Source organism: Dromaius novaehollandiae, chromosome 1 (assembly GCF_036370855.1).
Source record: "Dromaius novaehollandiae isolate bDroNov1 chromosome 1, bDroNov1.hap1, whole genome shotgun sequence".
NCBI classification, from domain to species: domain Eukaryota; kingdom Metazoa; phylum Chordata; class Aves; order Casuariiformes; family Dromaiidae; genus Dromaius; species Dromaius novaehollandiae.
In genome coordinates this window covers 6,580,252-6,598,938 of record NC_088098.1, presented here as the reverse complement: position 1 = coordinate 6,598,938, position 18,687 = coordinate 6,580,252, and the positions used below count along the sequence as shown (strand labels likewise).

Sequence of the window (18,687 nt, the reverse complement as noted above, 5' to 3'; positions counted from 1 at the left end):
TTTAATGTTTTCCTCTAAAGGTGCATCTTGTTAATATTGCTTGTTGCCTTTGTCACTGCTCAAATATTTGTTCAGTCTAACTAGCCAAAACAATAGGTACCTGGAAGAAAGCTTTAATCTCACATTTATGTTAGAAAGATATTTCAGGAAAAAAAAATACTAATGAGATTTAACAAGAATTTTAAATGCTTGAGAATCCCAGTAGTACCTAGAAGATTTATCATACAACTTCAAAGTCAGTCCAGGTTTCTCAAGTCTAACAGATTATTGACACATTGTGGGTGATATCTCAGTCCAATCAGTTCAACAGAAAAATTCCCCATGACTCTAAAGGACTGCACCTCTTCTTTTCTAAAAGAAAAAATTTGATTATAAGGAGATTTGTTTAAAGCTGTGTTCAGACGTGTTACATGCATCCTATACCCTCTAGAGGCATCAGGTCACATCTCTGAGGTTCACCATCCGAGACAGTTACCTGCAGTTGCAAGGCCTTGATCTCCAAGGGCAAAATCAGTAACTGCTTAGGCCAGGCAAAACCAAGTTTTGTTCAATCAACAATGTTATGGCTGTCCTCAAGGTTTTCTAATCCAATTGTGCAAGCCCAGATCTCAGGATCCACCTGCACCCTTCAGTGCTCTCTAATACATTTTTGAAAGTCTCTAGACTCTAGTCTCTCTTATAGGGACTGAGAAGTACAATGAATTATCAGTGTTATTGTAGCCCCCTGTGAAAGCAACTGCAGGACTCCAAGATGCCAGCAGAAACAGGTTCTTACCCTGTGCTACTGTAATGCACTTACAACCACAAATATGAGACTCAGCTGAATGCAATAATAGCTAACCTCTGCCATCGAAATTACAATGTCTGGTAAGAGTAGACCTTACAGACTAAAGGACCAAACACTTATAAAAGAAAACCACTGGGACAGAGTTTACACAGAAATCCACATCTGTAGAAACTTACCGTCATGTTTCAAACAGTTAAACACAGAAGTAAAACACACCAACAGAGCTGTAGGAGGACTACAGTCATGGATATAATGTACGACTAATTCAGAAAAAAAAAAAAAAAAAGAAACTCTGGAGCAACTTTTCATCACAGATTAGAAATCTACTTTCTTTGTGTTAATTTATAGTTTACACCATTTGAAATATAAAACATGCTAAGAAATGACAAGTCTAACTCTCTGATATCCCCCGTGGGCCCTGCAGCACTCCCAGGCAGTAGTATCGGGTGTCAGGACGTGTCAATGCGTCTGCTGCCTTTCAACGATCCTGACATAGAGCATTTCTGTGCTGCTATCAAATTCACAGCACGCTTCAGGAGCTGTTTCACAAGCATGTATAAACATCATTGATTATTATTTTCAAATCCCCATGCTATAAGTTTTTTGCTTTGTTTTACTTTTAAATTAAGAGTACAAGGGATTTTCAAGAGCCCAGAGATCTAATTTTACAGCTCAAGGGTTTTAGTGCTATTACACATTAATGCAGTAAATGTGAACCCAGAAAAAAATCCAATCCATTAACCTGATAATATGCAGTAATTTGTTGCATTTTCTAACAAAGTAAGGGGTTGTTCTGTGTCAATAAAATTACAAAGACCACGTTTGGCACTTGCAGTACCTATTTCATAATACTAAATGGCAAGCACTCAACATTAGGGTGCTCTATAAAATACGCAAAGACACATTTTCAGAAAATAGCACTTTTCATATAGCAAAGGAGGATGGCAAGTTGTAGATCTTGAGGCTTTTTTAGCCAAAGAATAAAACAGAAAATGAAATTATATATAACAAAATTGTCAGAGAATTTCATGTTGCTTTTTAATGTCTGGGGAATGGACAAAATATAACGATTTTTGTCATGATTTTTTTTTTAATCTGTCATGCCACAGGCACAGCCACAGAGAATCTGTGCCTTAGACTTTGGTCTTGCAAACAAACACAAACTTAAATTTTAATCAATGGAATCATTTGTATGATTAAAGGTACATACACGATGAAGTATTTAGAGAATTACAGTTTTAGGATACGGTCTATAAGGCTGATTTGTGTGCAGTGGAAATAAATTAGCTACTATATAACCATTATTTGTAGCTGCTCCCTGGCTGGAGAGCAGCTGAACACAGACAAGCACCTGAGAGATGCTCAACTCCTTCCATTGGCATAAGGAAACACCTCGTCAACTCTTCAGTCATAGAAACTGGTGGGAGTTGTGCCATTGTCTTTAGTAACAGTGAAATAAAGCCTCTGTTCTATTTTTATATTAAAGATTTCCTATGTTTAGTGGTAGACTTTAAGGACAGAGTACTGCATGCAAAGCTGTTGTTGCAGAACCACTCTTTACTGTAACTATTTATCTTCTAAATATGAAGCATTTCATCCAAAAAAAATCAAGTATTTTAGAAATGAAATAGCACATTGCCATGTTTGAGTGCTGCCCCACACAAGCTGCAATCATTTAGTAAGGGACACTGAGGAACCAATGAGGAACTCGGCAGTGTTTGTGCACCCTTAGGAGCTACAGCAAATGCCCAACGTGCTGAACACTTTAACACCTCCTCAACAGGGTGCTTAGAAATGACTACTATCCCAGGTGCTTGTGTGACCTGAAAATATGCAGAAGGACATGGCCATGCCTAAGATAAGCAAAAAAGAGGAAATAGTTACTTACTGCCTATAAACACAGGCACATAAAGACAAGACATTTTTTTGCAGCAATAATTTTAAAGGAACAAGATCTCCAAGAGAGCTTACGTCTTTCTGGGCTCCAGGACAACACATATTTTTAAGCTTTGCATCATACCATTCTCAATCAACTGAGATGAAATATTTAATACATAAAGGAACAGACTTATTTTGCTTTACTCTTGGCTTTTACCACACAGCCACAGGAAAGTACTTAGCTTAATCATAAATAAAGAGTTATGGGAGCTCATGGAATTGAGCAACACTTGCTAACCTTTAGCTTTCTGGCAGAAAAGTGACCTTACGTGATGACCTCAGTGAATAGTGCTATCTGGAATAATTCCTTCGCATCAAAAAACCTATTATTTTACTATTATTAAGTTTTAGTAACACTGCTGGGAGAAACCATCAGTTAAAAAAGAAACAAGGTACTGACCCTAAACTACTAGGGGACTGTTGTTTTCTTCCACCAGTTTAAGGCACTTCTCATTCATTCTGTAAAATTTCCTTTCACCAGTGTCAGGAAGATCAGAATAAGAAAAGGCCAACATCCCTGTGATGTTTATTGCACATCAACAAATAAAAGATGTATTTACAGCTGCATTCACGGTTTTACTAGGCCTATTAAACAAATGTGTTGTAAGAAAAAGCCTATAAAGCAAACTTAGCAACAGTAAAAAGCCCATTGTTTGACTCCCTACAGAAGCTTCAATTGCTTCACAGTATGAAGTCAGGAATCCTTTAGATAAAAATAAACACAGAGGTAGAGAATAGATACATTAAGGATGTTAAGAGAAGTGAAGTCTTCTTTCACTGAATGCCTTTCTTCCAAGCACTGATTCCTTGGTTTAGAGAATTATTGTACAAATAGTTCACAAAAATAAACCTCATTACCATCCCAGAGGGATCCAGTTTAGACCCCCTTAAATTTGTTTGTTGATATATTTGGGGGGATTCAAACAAATAGAAACAAAAGATGAAATTCAGATGCTGCACTGAGAGAGTGAGTTTCCTAAAACATGAAATTCTTCAGTGCTGATGAAGTAGAAATGTTACCAGCATGATTTCACAAGGATCATGAGCAGCATTTTTTTCTCAGTTGCTGCTGCCAAATCAGTCTAAAGAGGACTACATATTTCCTGTCATCAAATTCTTATAAATAATGAACACCTTCTGCTCAGGCCAAAGGGATATGAGAAGAAGTCAGTGATTCTTTTTTTCCTGGTGTCTGCTAACAGGCGCTTTTTTTTGTTTTATTGCTTTTTTATGAATGAAGGTTTTGACCTTTTATATATTCTGTGTTTTGATGCTTACTATTCAATGCAATCATTTGAACCATATTGTAATATATCACATAAAGCACAAAAATCTTATATCTGTCATACAACCTTCCTTGACTGGAGAGACATCACATATAATTAGGTTTCTGATGTGAAAGCTCATATCAATCAAATTCATCTAAGAAATGTAATACAGTTTTAGAAATCAAATGCTACATGTTTATGACAAATAAGTCTTTGCTGTTAGACTGTTCCAGAGTTTCCTTTTTGCTGACTTTTTAGCCTGCAGAAGCATTGGAAAAAAACATTTTGAAACCTTTCCCTGATAGTAGAGATCTACATGTTGGGAGTCAACCATGAGTAGGCATGTGAGTTGCAGAAAGTGCTATAGCACTGAGCATCGCAGTAGGAGCCTATGGGACTACATGGCAGAGTGTATCGCTCTTTCCTGGCAGGTTTCATTCACTGATCTCTACAGTATGCAAGATGAATAGGTGACACTTCCAGTAGGCAAAGGAAGTTTGAGTTTGAGACAGCGCACTGTGCTCAAGGACAAATCTTAGGCCATTTGATGCAAACAGAAGACTCCCATTGACTAAGCTAAGCACTGAGCAGATTCAGATAGACAGAGCAGGTACTAAAGCATACCAAGTACTATATTGAGAAAGAGTAACAGGACAAGACAACCAACTACCAATTATCTGCCTTCACATAAGACTAATAAAGAGTAATTTAAAGATAAGATCCAAATTTTATTCCATCAGAAATCCTGTTTTAGTTACACGAGTGATCCAAGTTTTGCAGCTCTTGCCTATGCACACTGTCTGTGCGTCATTTTGTTGACATCTTTGAGGTTACAGGCCTCCTGCACATACTTGTCCAGCAACAGTGAATGAAACCTTTGAAATGTCATTATACTTAGGAGGACCTGCAAGTTACAGGTAAGATGATAGCAAACTAGGAGAGAAACAAAGGTGCAAGATGATATATTCACTTGGAGCAGTGCAGCTAAACAGTGTATGCAGATGTTTGGTTGTTATGTGTTGCAGTTTGCATCTTCTCTGGAAAGGTGTAGCATCAAGACACAGACAGAGGAGTCTTGAGAAAAAAGAGAGACCCTTCTTCTGTTTGCAATTTTTTTTTCTTAAAAACAAGAAAGCAAACAAACAAAACCTTCAAGTCCCTCAAAACATTCTTGCTTAGCTGATTTGTATAAGCATGGAAATTATCACAGGGTAAGAAAAAAATTCAATACGTAATGATGCATTTCTGCTTTATGTGTTTTTCAAAGCAAAAAAATATATATATATACATTTTTTTATATATATATATATATATGTAGACTGCTAAAACACAGTTTGCCAAAGAGATGGGTGATAGCATATGAATGCTTAGCTTCATCAAGACCAAAGGAAGACACTTAGAGGAGAAACAGTATTATGTCAATTAAATTGGTCAACAAGGTGAAATATCTCTTCCAAAATGAAAATTTGTACCCTTGAGGAAGATCAGAGAAAACAAGATTGAGGAAAAACGCTTTTGTTAATATGAGATGACAAAAGTGAGGTTGGGGACTTTTTTTTTTTCTTGAAACTATGCTCTGAGTGAGGACTTTTTTTTTTCTTGAAACTATGCTCTGAGTGAATCATGATGTTTTTATTTGATTAAATCTATGTTGTAAACTCAGCTACTCAAATTGAATATTGATGATAATTAACATTTTTCACACTTTAAAGATGGAATTTATTTTGAAAACTACTCAAATACTGTTTCTCCATAGCTGTTTACTTCCTTACTTTATAGGAGTTTAAAATTATGCCTAAACCACACTACAGATTTTTTACAATGCAGTATTTTCACTCATTTTCTCCTTCAACATTTTCCTTCATATTTAATCATGAAAACTTAACTGATTTTTTAAATGCCAAGCAGATTATTTAACTAACAAAAAATATTTCAAATAGTATACCCAAGTTAAGAGGGTTTTATCTGTAAAACAAAGATCAATATCATTATCCCTGCAGAATCTAAAGCTCTTTAAGAAATGAAGATTTTTCTAATTAATGCTGGCTGCATACTATAGTTTCATCATATTTGCCTGACTACATGAAGAAAACCAGGACAGCAGATTTAATAATATTTAGTATTCCCATTACACAGTTTTAGAATATTTACTGACCCAAAGTTTTTCAAAAGGCTTGAAACAGATGCTCACCCTTGCACGGCATACTGTAAATCATACAAACAGCATTAATCCTGCATTCAAGTAAAATACAGCACTTGCTTTCAGTGAAATAATAATGAATTGATATCTGATGAGGAATTTAAACTAACAGATGGTGTTACCACTTTGAAGGCAAGGAGGTAGCTGCACACACACAGCAGCATGCAGGCTATTCAAGTCTTGCAACTTCAGATGCTACTTAGTTCTCTAAAGCAAAAGCATTGAAGTGACTGAAGTTACACAAAACAGTCTGCTTCGTGCAGCCCTGGCAGTGGGGCTTATCGCTTCAGAGCTCTGCTGCAGTCACACTTCCAGGAGCCCTGGTCAACAAAACGGAGTTCTTAAAGGAAATGGCACAAATTCTCCGCCAAAAATTCCAGGCTTGGGGAACAAGACCCTTTAGGATCACTTGGAAATGCTGGTCTTGCTGCCAGTCACCTCTTGCGAGATGAATAAATAATAAACTGAAAATTTGTCCTAATTATTGTGTGAGGAATCAGTTGTCTGATCAGTGGGAGAGCAGATACCAAAGCTCTCCTCTCCACCCCAGGAGTGGCCAGAGATATTTGTTCATCTGCAGCTAAGGCGTTTTGGTACCGACACGGGCTTCCCTCTGGCCTCTAGAATTTGGGTAACAGCACTGCTTGTCATGTGGTTTTCCCAAACACTCCTAACTCAGGTTATCAGCCCTTATTCCCAGCCATGTTCCACAGATCCGGAGCCATAATACAGTTCTTTAGTTCCCCAACCCTCAAGATTATACTACTCTTTAATTCACTGTAAAGAAAATCCAACCTTCAGTCCATTATATGTATACACACATATTTCATATACATATATATATATATATACACACACAAGCACATCCATACATGTTTTCTTTCAATCTGTCGATCTACCTGTCTATCTACCCACCCACCCACCTAGCTACCTACCAGCTTTTTATACCCACCTCTCTGGACTATGTGTAAGGATAGATCACAGACCCAAACCTTACTTTGGCATAAATCCAAGATGATTCATACCAAGTATGAATGAACACCTTTCTCAAACTTGAACTTGCCTTTGTTGGAGAACAGGTCTTTCACAATCACTCAAAAGCAAAATTCTCCAACAATGAAAGCTGTTAAGAACAGAAAACATTTTTGTGCACAAAACTGAATCAGTCGTGATTCAGTTGTGAGTTATGTGGCTAGTCATTAATTAGCCGTGATTTATGTGGCCAGGTGATTACTAATCAGAAATATTATATGTGCTTTGAATATATTTGCCTACTTCAGAATTCACAAATACTTCTCTAAAAATTCCCTAGATTTTTGTTATTCACTTTGATGTAGTCATCAGTCCCCAGATAAATTTTGCTGCCCCCTAGCAAGAAAATAGATACAGTAAGATAAGAAGGTATCCGGTTATACGACATGAATAATGAATAGCAAAACACCACAACAGTAACTGCAAAACCATTCTCTGAAATCAAAAATTACTTTTGCAAGTAAATTTCTTACTACAGAAACTAAATTTTAATCAAGAAAATTTTGCAGAACTGTCTGAGTTTGAGTACATTGATAAACATGATGAAAATCTTAATGTTAAGGTGAATGAATTATAAATTAGGATTATCAAGAAAGTTAAATCAGATATTCTGGAATCCTGCTTCCTGCAAATGGCAATGAAAAATGTTTTTTTCTGCTGTACCAGACTCCAGAAGCTCAAGGATGATCAGCCAGCCCTAACAAACTGAAATTCTTATGCATTAGAAGTATTGTATTACAGGTTGTACATATTAAAATCTGTATATAAACATGGAGAGCATCACTTTTCCTCTGCAACATTCCAGTTTTTCCTTCCTCAGTTATCTGCTGCTATTTGTTTGGAGAATAAATTTTCTAAACCTGGATTATTTCTTTCTCAGCTCAGTCTGCTCCTTCTGCCTGCTGTGACTTCACTCTGCCATAGTGGCAAGTGGATCTGACAGCAGGGGAAAGGATGATATTTGGATTGGAACGGTAGGCTGCAACTATTTAACCATGTATTTTCTGGGCAAGAAGAGTGTCCAGTGCATAGTTACACAACCTAAGATTAGGGATTGCCAAAACACCTCCAAGTTATTCAAGAGTAATGTAAATGGATAAACTAGAAAAAAGATCCCTCCAGACCTTCAAGTCTCTATGCATAACCAGCTACACCAGACCCCATTGCTGCAAGAAAATTGTACAAACCGCCGTACTGGCTCAACATATCAACTTCAGTATGATGTTACCTTTACTCTTTACCATACCTACCAATGAGGAGAAAAAAAAAAAAAAAAAAAAAAAAAAAAAGGAGAAATACACTGCAAACCATGCATAAAACTTGAATTATACAGTTACATCCTTTCTAGGCTCTCCAGGACTACATTATTCTAAAGTAGTTCTACTAGACTTATATAAATGTATCCCCAGTACCCTCTGGAAACCTAATCCATTCCAACCTGCAATATAAATACTTTCCTTTTAACGTGTGATGTGTGTTGATTTCACCTTAATTATATATTTCCCATTGCGAGAACTCAAACCATGGGATACTGGGAAAGAATTTAACCAGCAACCTATAAAGAGTACGGGCTGAAGCTTGGCTTCCATTAACACCTCATTAGGCAGAGCCTGTATTGTACGTAAAATGAGCTAATGAGTTTTAAATGTAGTTGTCAACCTATAACTTCATAATGTAGAAACTTTTTTTCTCTCTAATCCTGAGTGAGTGATAATATTTTTTTAACCTTACAAATCAGCATGAAGCTGTTGGAGTGTATTACTACCCCAAGCAAGATCTTCATTGGTCATCATCAAACACTGACCTTCGGCGACTATACCACAACTGGTATTAACTGTAGCGTAAATTTTCTGATAAACAAAAGCTGATGGTTTGAGGAAAACACCTTTAAATCTTAGGTTTAACACAGTTCAGGCTTGCTAAGAACAAAGATAGACCCATCAAATGACTGCTAGGTAACGGTAAGCTTAATTCTAATCCCATTTAAAGGAATGGCAAAATGCTCATGCTTGAGCTTAATGTGAATGAGATGAGGCCTCATGCCTATTGAGCTGGCAGCCACCGTTTCTTGCAGGCAGTTCTCTACCTTACGAAAAATCTCCGTTACGGTTTACATTAACCTGACAGGTTTAACAGTAGTTCAAGAATGCAGGACTTTAACTCCCACTGAAGCCGAGTAAATGGCCATAGAGTCAAGCCGAGGTTGCACAGTATATTCCTTAATTAGCAAGGGGATTGTGGTATTCCTATCCATCAGGTGACCCCTCTGAGCAAGGGTTAGGACCCGATGTTGTTGCAATGAGTTTCGAGGCATGTGTGTGCTGCAGGTGAAGCCTGGTTTGCTGTGTGGGCAAAAAAGTGCTCATACACTGTCAGTTCACTGCGCTTCCACGAAGCATCGTTTTTAAAGACAAAAAAGAGAATTTGTGAATTTACAAAAATCAAAGTGTCTCCACTTCTAACCTGTGGAAGCTTTCTCTTGGCTTTTAAAGTAAAATCATTTTAACATAGACTAGTTACAAATAGTTCTTCCATTACAAAAAATCTCATGTCCATAGACATCATCGCACTTATCTCAGAACCCTCCAGCTTCTCTGACAGCCGGTGCTAGCCTCTCCCGCAATGGTCTGAGTCCCAGTCACCCGCCAGCACCCACAGTTAGGGCAGGAGGAAGTGAACGGGCACACTCACTTTCATGTTTCAGGGTCTGGGCAGTGAAATTAATAGCTTCCCACACTCACAATGCCTACCCAGGGGCTTCATCACCTGTGCCACACTGGCAGCTCGCTCTCCAGGCTGGGGTAAGGCGGCTGTGCTGCTGTTGCTTCCTAACTACCCTGGTGCCTCCTTGGTACCCAGAGCGGTGTCTCTCTGGAGTAAACACGATTAAGATGAGAGACCCTCCTGCGGTTCGTGTTTGATTAGGGAATGCAGCAACGACACTTCCTCATTGTCTTCGTGCTTGAATGCTGCATTCTTCTGGGGGGCAGAATGACAATAGCTGCTGCCGGGATGCAGGCAGGTATGCCGCCTCCAACCTTTGGCCCTGGGTATGTGCTTGGGCTCTCACTGCAACGCAGCTGGTAAAACTAGTCACATTTTGTACGCGTTAAAAAAATTCTCTGGGTTATCATGCTTGGCAAAGTGTAAGATGGTGATATGTGTATTTGTGCTGGAGAATTTATTTGGGATGGATCTCCCTGTGTCGCTGAATCTGAGCGAAGCGACATCAGGCAGAGGAGGCTTGGCCCTTAGTGAGAAACGCATGCTTTAAATTCCCCTTAAAAATATCACAGAGTTATAATGTTGTTATGACCAAATTGTTGGCTCCCTGCTGAGGATGGAAGTAGCATGCAGTGAAATGTGCACTGATTCTACCCAGAGGAAAAACAATTACTCCAACAAGTGAGCACAGAAGCAGTTAATGGTCGCAGCACTATACTGGGGTGCTTGCCAAAACTGGCAGCTAACCCGGAGTCCTGAACCAATGTAACGGCTCTATTTAAATCATTTACTGTCCTTTGGTCCTCTCCGCTACCCCATCACAAGCAAACCAACATCAACAGTAAGAACAGTCTTAATAACTACACCCAGAAATAAATCAACATTAAAATACACATTTTCAACAGCAAGAGAGGTGACCAGATTATAAAATCAGCATTTGTCACTCATTTCTACTTTACTCTGAAACCATAGGTTGAAAAGGAAGTGCTTTATTTATTAAAAGGATCATATAATTTATTTTATTGATAGCAATTAGTTGTTTATTTGCAAGACAGCATTTATGACAAATCTTTCTTTCTTTAAAACATGTTTCACTGCCCTATAAAAACAAAACCCATTTCTAATAGCTTTCCAGCAAGGCATTCAGACCAATTATCTTATTCATCTTTTCCTTTCTTTATAACTGGTAATTTAGCCTGCTATATAAAATACCATTAAACCTAGTTTAGACTAAAGCTCTCTGCACATGAAGCTGTAGTTGATGCTAATACTTCAACCTTAGCCATACTTAAAATAGGTATTCTAATACATTTCACACTGATGCATCTTAGTTATCACTTTAACAACTACAGAAATTTCCTTGAGTATATTAGCAGTCTCTCATTCCCACCTATGTCAGCAAAAAGGCATTTTCTTTTTATCTCTGCACAAGAGGTAAAACTAAAACATTAGTGATTGATCAGTCATCAGTTTATCTTGGACACTTGCATTTTTGCACTTCCACTGCAATAATTGCCTGTCATATATTTCTAAGTACATCATCTGCAAATGCAAGTACTGCTGTAGAGCACTGAAATGTCATGGCTGTGCACCAGTATTTATATATGCAAGATTAAAACAGAATCATAGGAAAGAGTTTAAATCATAGGCAGTCCAGGACAGAACAAGGGGACACTTTGAAGGAACTAAGGAAGAAGGGTGCAGGCTTCAGGGGAAACTGAAACTAAAAAAAAAAGAGAAGTTATAAGTACTGTACACACACATGTCATAGAAAATAGCATTTTTTTCTTTGGGTAACTCAGTTAAACTGCAAGCAGACTTCTACTGGCAGTTAGTCATTTTAATTATAGTGTGATGACACTTGCTAGTTTAGAAAATGAATCATATGGTTGCACAGGAATTCAGTCTTTTTGCCTTGGCTGTATTTGTAGATAAATAGAAATCTAAAAGTGAAACAGACATTTAATTGCTTAAGAATTACTTGATACATAATAGAATATTTATTTTGTAATAATTTCAGGTTATCTTTTCAATTTCTTTCTGTTAGAGACATCCTTCTCACAGTACAGAGAATAATGACAGAATGACAAGCAAACCTAAAACACTTTCAGGCAGAAGAGTATTTTAGTAGCCAAAGATCAATCACTGGAAGTGCCTCAAATCTTTCTGGATTCAATAAACTTAATTATGGATGCAATTTAATACAAGGAAATAATCCATAACATTTCTGAGCAGGAATATTTTACTCTGCCAGAGGACCGTAATTTAACCCCGGTGCAATACTTGCAGTGAAGTCAGTGGACTTGCATTAGCATAAAGCCTTTAAAAACCTGACACGCTGACCTACCTTTATGTGACAGACGTAACCTTGGCTGCCTCGTATCTGTTGCATGACATCCAGTCGGTAAGTCTAGTAACCAGCCACACAGTGCCAGGATTAAAAGGTCCTGGGCAGATGCCATGCTGCCCAAGATCAAATTCTTGCGCTCTTCACTTAACTGCTGCTGTTTGTTTGTTTTTTAAGGCTCCAAGTGCCACTTCTACTTTCCCAGAGCAGATAGATCGCTGTCTTTGGTCAGTTTGTGGGGTATCTCTATGGGAAAGTCAGTGTTCATCAGAGAAGCCCAGCCTCAGCGAGCCATTTGTCAAGCTGTGCAAATGTCATGTAAAAATATTCCCTCCCTAGGACAATTGTTTATAAAGTGCGAGGACATTCCAAGGCGTTACTCTGCAGTGTTGTGTCTTGAGCTCGCTTTAGTAACTCTGCCTGTGGATTCAGGAAGAAGCTGTATTTTCAGTCCCTCCTGCAAGGCAATTCATTCAGAGAAGGAGGGAAGAGAGAAAAAAAAAAGGAGAAAAAAAAAAAGAAGAAAGCACCCTCCTCCTTGGTGCTCTTCAGAACTCAGCCCCTTGCTCCGACTTGCCAAGCAGCTAGTTTTAATTCACCTTTCACCTCTGCTAATTAAAAACAAGAAGTGCCATTCCCTCCTGGAGTTGCAGGATCCACCCAGCAGGGAAGCCGGCTGTCAGGCTGCTGCAGTCGCCGAGGAAAGTTCAGGGAGGCTTGAGGCGATGCACGGCGCTCGCCGCCTCCCGGGAGCGCTTCGCTCCACGTGCCCCGCGCTGCGTCCGCGCTTGCTTCATGGCTCCACGGCGTAAAGCGTCGGGAGCCGGCGCGGAAGCCCTGCTGTCCCTCCCCGGGCAAAAGTCACCGCAGCTGGTGCTCCCGGCGCAGTTTTGGGGGAGGATTAACCCTTGAATTAACTATTTAAGTGCATTATCACTTAGAGTCATTAAACAGCATGCTGCTAAGTGGATCAGGATAAAAAAAAGAAAGCAGTTGTATATCCTGTTTTACTTTTAAAAAAGGGGTTGAGGCTTTTTTCTTTCTTTCTTTTTTAAGGATATGGTTTTATTGAGTGGCTTCTTCCCATTACATTTAAAGTGTCAGTGAGGCTGGAATTTTAGGTCATCTCTATGTGTCAGTAATGCTACTTATGTGACTGCATGCGTGTAGGATCAGTCAGTAATTAAAAAAAAAAAAAAAAAAAAAAAAAAGCCTGAGCAAAGTGCTGTGGTTGCATAATAAACAGCATCAGATTTACAAGTGTCAAGCAGCTACTTCTTAAGTTGCAGCTAACAAACAGCAGAAAACGTCATCCATTTTACACATCATCTGCAACTGAAAAGTATACCTGCGGCAAAAACTAAGCTTTTTTTGCGTAAAGACTATAGAGCTTTGTTTGGAATATATTAAGGAAGGACTAGTGTAGTTTTTCAGTAGCTGAGATCTCTCATGCATATAATCATTTAGAATTTTGTAAGGCTTATTTGAAATTTTAAAACTTGCACCTTTTTTTTTAGTAGGATGGGAGAATTAACCTCATGTCAAGCCTTTGTAATTTTTGTTGCTTTATGTAGAAAAAAGAATCACAAAGGAAGAAAAATGAATATAATTTATTTAATAAATTAAATCAATATATGCATTTGAAAATAATGCATTATGATATATTTGGCAGCCAACACAAAGTAATGATATCTGGAGAGGAAGGTATAATAAGAGATTTCTGTATGCCTGCAAACGGAAAAAAGAACCAACTACAGTAATATAGTGAAATCCTAATAATTGTAGTGGGAAAGCATACAGATAATAGAAGACAGACTTCTTCAAGAAGACTAAAAAAATATGAATTACTAGATTGGAAATAAAAATGCAGCCTCAGTGAAAAGATAGAAGAGAATCATGCGAGTGCCCAAGGCCTCCTGGAGGTTGTATAATCAGAAGCGGGAAGGAGGTCATGTCTACCTGTGAGCGCTCCAATAGGTCGCGTACACATACCTGAGCTTGCTTTAAATCAGCCGGAAATGGTGATATCAGCAGTTAAACCACAGGAACAAGAGCTGGGCAAGAGCTATATCACCCACTATTTACTCCATTGCTTGCGCACATATTGCAGGTTGCACTGAATTTTCTGCTGATGCATCTGCACCGATGCTGGCTGCAGAGCGAGGTCTCAGCCGGTGGCTCAGCGTGTGCACCTGAGACATTGTCAGCGGAGAAGGCATTATAAGCGCTCCCCTGGAGCACCGACCTCAGCACAGATGCATTTATCATCTACACAACAGCATTATTATTGTTTGCACCTTTTCAGTAGTACTGAGGCATACAAATGTGCTGAGACTGACCATTAATAGCTGCTGTAAATGAGCTTGATCCTGCTGAGGTCAATGAAGCCTCTCTGAAAATTTTGAGTTGTCTGTGGATATGATTCTGTGAGGCTTTTTATTAAATTATTTGTATTTTTCCCCCAAAGAAAGATTGAATTAATAGAATTCTAGATGACTCATGCTTTCTTGAATGTAAGTCTGCAAAACTTAACCATTTCCAACTCTGAGATAATCCAAATGGCATTTTTACTGTAAAGATCTGAGGAACCTGACATGGAAAACTTAAAACTCCTTCCAATTTATTTATTTTCAAAAGGACACAAAAATCCAAATGCAAGCTCACAATATGAAAACTAAAACTATATTCAATGAGTAAACTAAACTTCAGTGCAAAATCTGAAGACTTTACCTCTGCCAAGCTCTAATATGGTATTATTTATGAATTTTCTCAGGCTGCAACCAGTATGGTTGATGCTCAACAGACATGAGTAGTTAGATTTCAGGTATCCTGAGGTGGTACCAAAAAGCTGGTGCAATAAATTAAAAACCATTTTCCCAACCTTTAGTTTAAAGTCCTGGATTTATTTTTTGTTTAGGGAAAAGGGAATTGCAGGATGGGACAAGGGAGCTGCTCGAAACTATAATCCTGATTTTGTATTTAGAGAAGTCGGAGGGTGCAGCATGTCTATTCAGCCATGATGTACATACAAATAAGGGCAAATCCTCACCAGCGCGAGCTTGCATGCACTCACACGCGTTTCTAATTGCACACATCCCCAGCCATTACATAACGCCTTGGCTCGTTACAATTATAACAGGAGCCATGGTTTGAGCTCCAAAACAGGAATACCTCAGCGGGGCGATTTTCATATTTGGGCCCGAGGACAAAGCTCTTTTTGTCTGAAATCTGATCTCCAACAGGGTGGTGCCCCAGGCTCCTTCCTCGGCCTGTGCCGCGGGCTAGCGCCAGGCCGTTTTTCTTGAATTGCTGCGTAAGGACTGCAAGCCCTACACCACCCCACAGCCTTACACATCAGCCTTGGGTGCAAGAGCTAGTAGTGGAAAGATGCACACGATTTCAAGTGGAGAGAAATGTGTGGCCTCAGGCAAGGCAGTCAAGCTCTTTGCCTCCGTGTCTTTTCAATTAAAAAGACATTTTATCTTGCTTCAAGGGGTGTTCTCACAGACTTGTTTCTAAAGGATTTTAAACAGTAGGTAGAAGGATGGCAACAAAAACAGTCATATATTAGGAGTTAGTCCTGGATCAGCACACACACGCATGCCCCAGGGCTGCAGAGCTTGCGTGTAGTACAGTGCTGAAAAGCATGTTATAAACAAGGTGAGTTTTACGCCTATTTTCTGTTAATAAGGCAAAGGTCACAGATTATTTCCATCAAACTTGAATCTGTTTCAGTAATAAAATCCCCATTTAAGTGAACACTGACAGATAAATAAGAGTTCTTGCCTGGAAATGTAAAAGTTGAGAGTATTTGAAAATTCAAACACAAACTCTGTGTTTGGTTGCCTGGGTAGAATTCATATAATTACATTCTCCTAAAGAAGACGACTACATGTTCTCTTAAGTAATTCATGTAGAAAATGGAATAATAAAGTTGGTGTGTATACATTTTAATTCTGTGTGTATAGTTAAGATGTGCATTAAAAGAACTACAAATTAACTGTGAATTGCTATAAAAAGTCTGTGAACCATATTCTGATTTGTTGCAACCACTGTAAATCCAGAGCAATTCTAATGAAATCGCTGAGCCTGTAAATCCAAACACTCTAACACAAAGTACTTCTGACATATTATGTGAACTGGTTTAAGTTTTACTGATAGAGCGAAATGTAAACGCAAGTGTATGATATAAATAAGTAGATCTGCAGCTACTAGCACCAGTAACAAATTCTAAACTTTATAACTATAAAGCAAAATGAAGTGTTTAGAAATTTTAAAGCGAGGGTGGTCCAAGAATTGCAGTAACCATGGCTTAAAACCAGGTTTGAAAGTTGCAAGACTACCTCCTTCTTATGAAGACAGCATACTGGTAGGAATTCTCTCTTTCCTTTTTGGAACATATTTGCAGATCAAACCAAGGTAAGCTATCCCAAAAGGAGCTGTGTAGCCTTCACTGATGTTAATGATGCCTGTATCTTCACTATTATTGTAATTTGTGATAGCTGTATCACACAGATAATACTATCTTCATTTATTTAATAGATAAACCTTTAAAAGGCACTTAACAAACAACTTCTTTTACACCACTTTATCCATAAAACCTTTTTTATATCATTGTTTATACACTGAGCATTGCAATTTTATTGATATTTCAGCTATAAAATTTTCACAGAAGTACTTGCAACAGATGTAGGAGATGAAGTAAAAATCTCTATATCATGTAATTGTTATCTTTGCCTCATCTCTGCCTTTGAGGAACAGATTCGTGTCTGCTGCAGTCTCCATTCAAAACTGGAAGCTGGTTCTGTTGTGTCAGTAGTATTGGAAGAGATGGTAACATACAACTGCCTAGCATCACCGTGGTGCAGATACTACAACCCCATAATTCCTAATCAACCCATAACAATTTTTGTGGACTGTACACATCCAGTATGATCGCTGACAAGACACAACAAGGGTAGAGGAAAGCCGATCTAACAGGAAAGTGATTGCTCAGTAGTATCTTCTGGGATCTCCAATGAAAGGCCCGGAACCACATGGGTGATCCCATTGACCCTGGGGAGGACATCCTAATTGAGACCAGATAAATGTTCCTAGATCTTGTTTAATGAAAGAGGATAACATGATGTATAATAAAACTTAGTCCTCACAGAATTTTCAGATACAAAATGGTGCAGGCCTTTGCTTCTGTCTGTTGAAGTTGGATCCTCATCCTGCCTGAAAGTAAGTGTGTTTATATGTAATGTCTCAAGGATGAGGAAGTGTTATTTCTCTTGTTTTATACACAGTGCATTCCCTCTGTGATCCAAGATCAAATTTAGACAATATTCATTAAGCAAAAGTTTGACTGAACATGAACCTGTACTTCAAACCAGCCACAAAATTCCATGATAAATTAATCATTTGGAGGAAAAAAAGAATTCTCAATGAAGTCACACTCCTCTTAATTCCAAAAAGATCAGGTTTTGACAGGAAAATATTGCAACTTATTGTCCTTGGGACACTGTTGTTTGCAGTAATGTCATTACTATGACTGATTATAAGTGAATGTCAATACTACTTGGATCACAGATCACATATTTTAGTTAACCTGTAAAAAACAGGTGCAATAAATGTTTCTGTCTTCAAATACAGAAATAAATGTTTCTGTCTTCAAATACAGACACTCTTCCAGGATTTCTTTATAGGTTGCACTAAAAAAAGGCATATCAGAGTACCTTATTCCCAAAATCAGCTCCATGTGCCTGACTTACGATTAGTACATGGGTCACATCAATCTGTATGGTTAGTTATGGATGAAAATCTAATTACCGATTTCTCCAGGGTAATTTTTTTTATGATATTTTTGCTACTAAATAATTGCTGAACTGTTTCAAAGGAAAAAAATAAATAAAAGGTAGTTGTTTGTTCAAGATCAATATGAAATATGGCATGTCATATTTCCCACTGATCATGAAATAAAAATGTCTAGTATTAAATAATTATGGTTCTCAGATATTTCCTATTAACTCAGCATAAGCAATAGACTTTTTTAAAAGGTTCAAGCTGGCAATGCCTTTTTTTAATCCTAAATGAGCTATGTGAATAATGTTAATGTGTAGCTATTCCTTTAAATAATTTATTTCCAATCGATTGTTTTTTTGATTTTTCACCTTGTTAAAAAAAATAGTTATAAAAGAGCAGTATTATACGCCTTAAAGATGTCATTAAGTTGCTTCAGTTCTTGTCTCTTAATTGCTCTACACAAGAATGAAGTGGTTTGGCCATCAACAGAGACAGCTGTAAAGAAAAGTTTAGTTTCCTTGATCAGGCACATAAAGATATAACCTACAAATTTTCTCTCCGGTGCCTACAGCTATTTTTTAATGCAATTATCACCTTAAAGGTGAAA

At 38.0% G+C, this 18,687-nt stretch overlaps 1 protein-coding gene across 1 annotated transcript in view; it reads right to left on the bottom strand.

Moving 5' to 3' along the window:
* SEMA3E (semaphorin 3E) overlaps window positions 1-13,072 on the bottom strand; it is a 143,138-nt gene extending 130,066 nt beyond the window's left edge. The window contains exon 1 of the mRNA XM_026119366.2: window positions 12,297-13,072. Coding sequence (XP_025975151.1) covers window positions 12,297-12,411 — 115 coding nt within the window. The 5' untranslated portion in view covers window positions 12,412-13,072. The remainder of the gene's footprint in view (window positions 1-12,296) is intronic.
* Window positions 13,073-18,687: the final 5,615 nt, after the last annotated feature.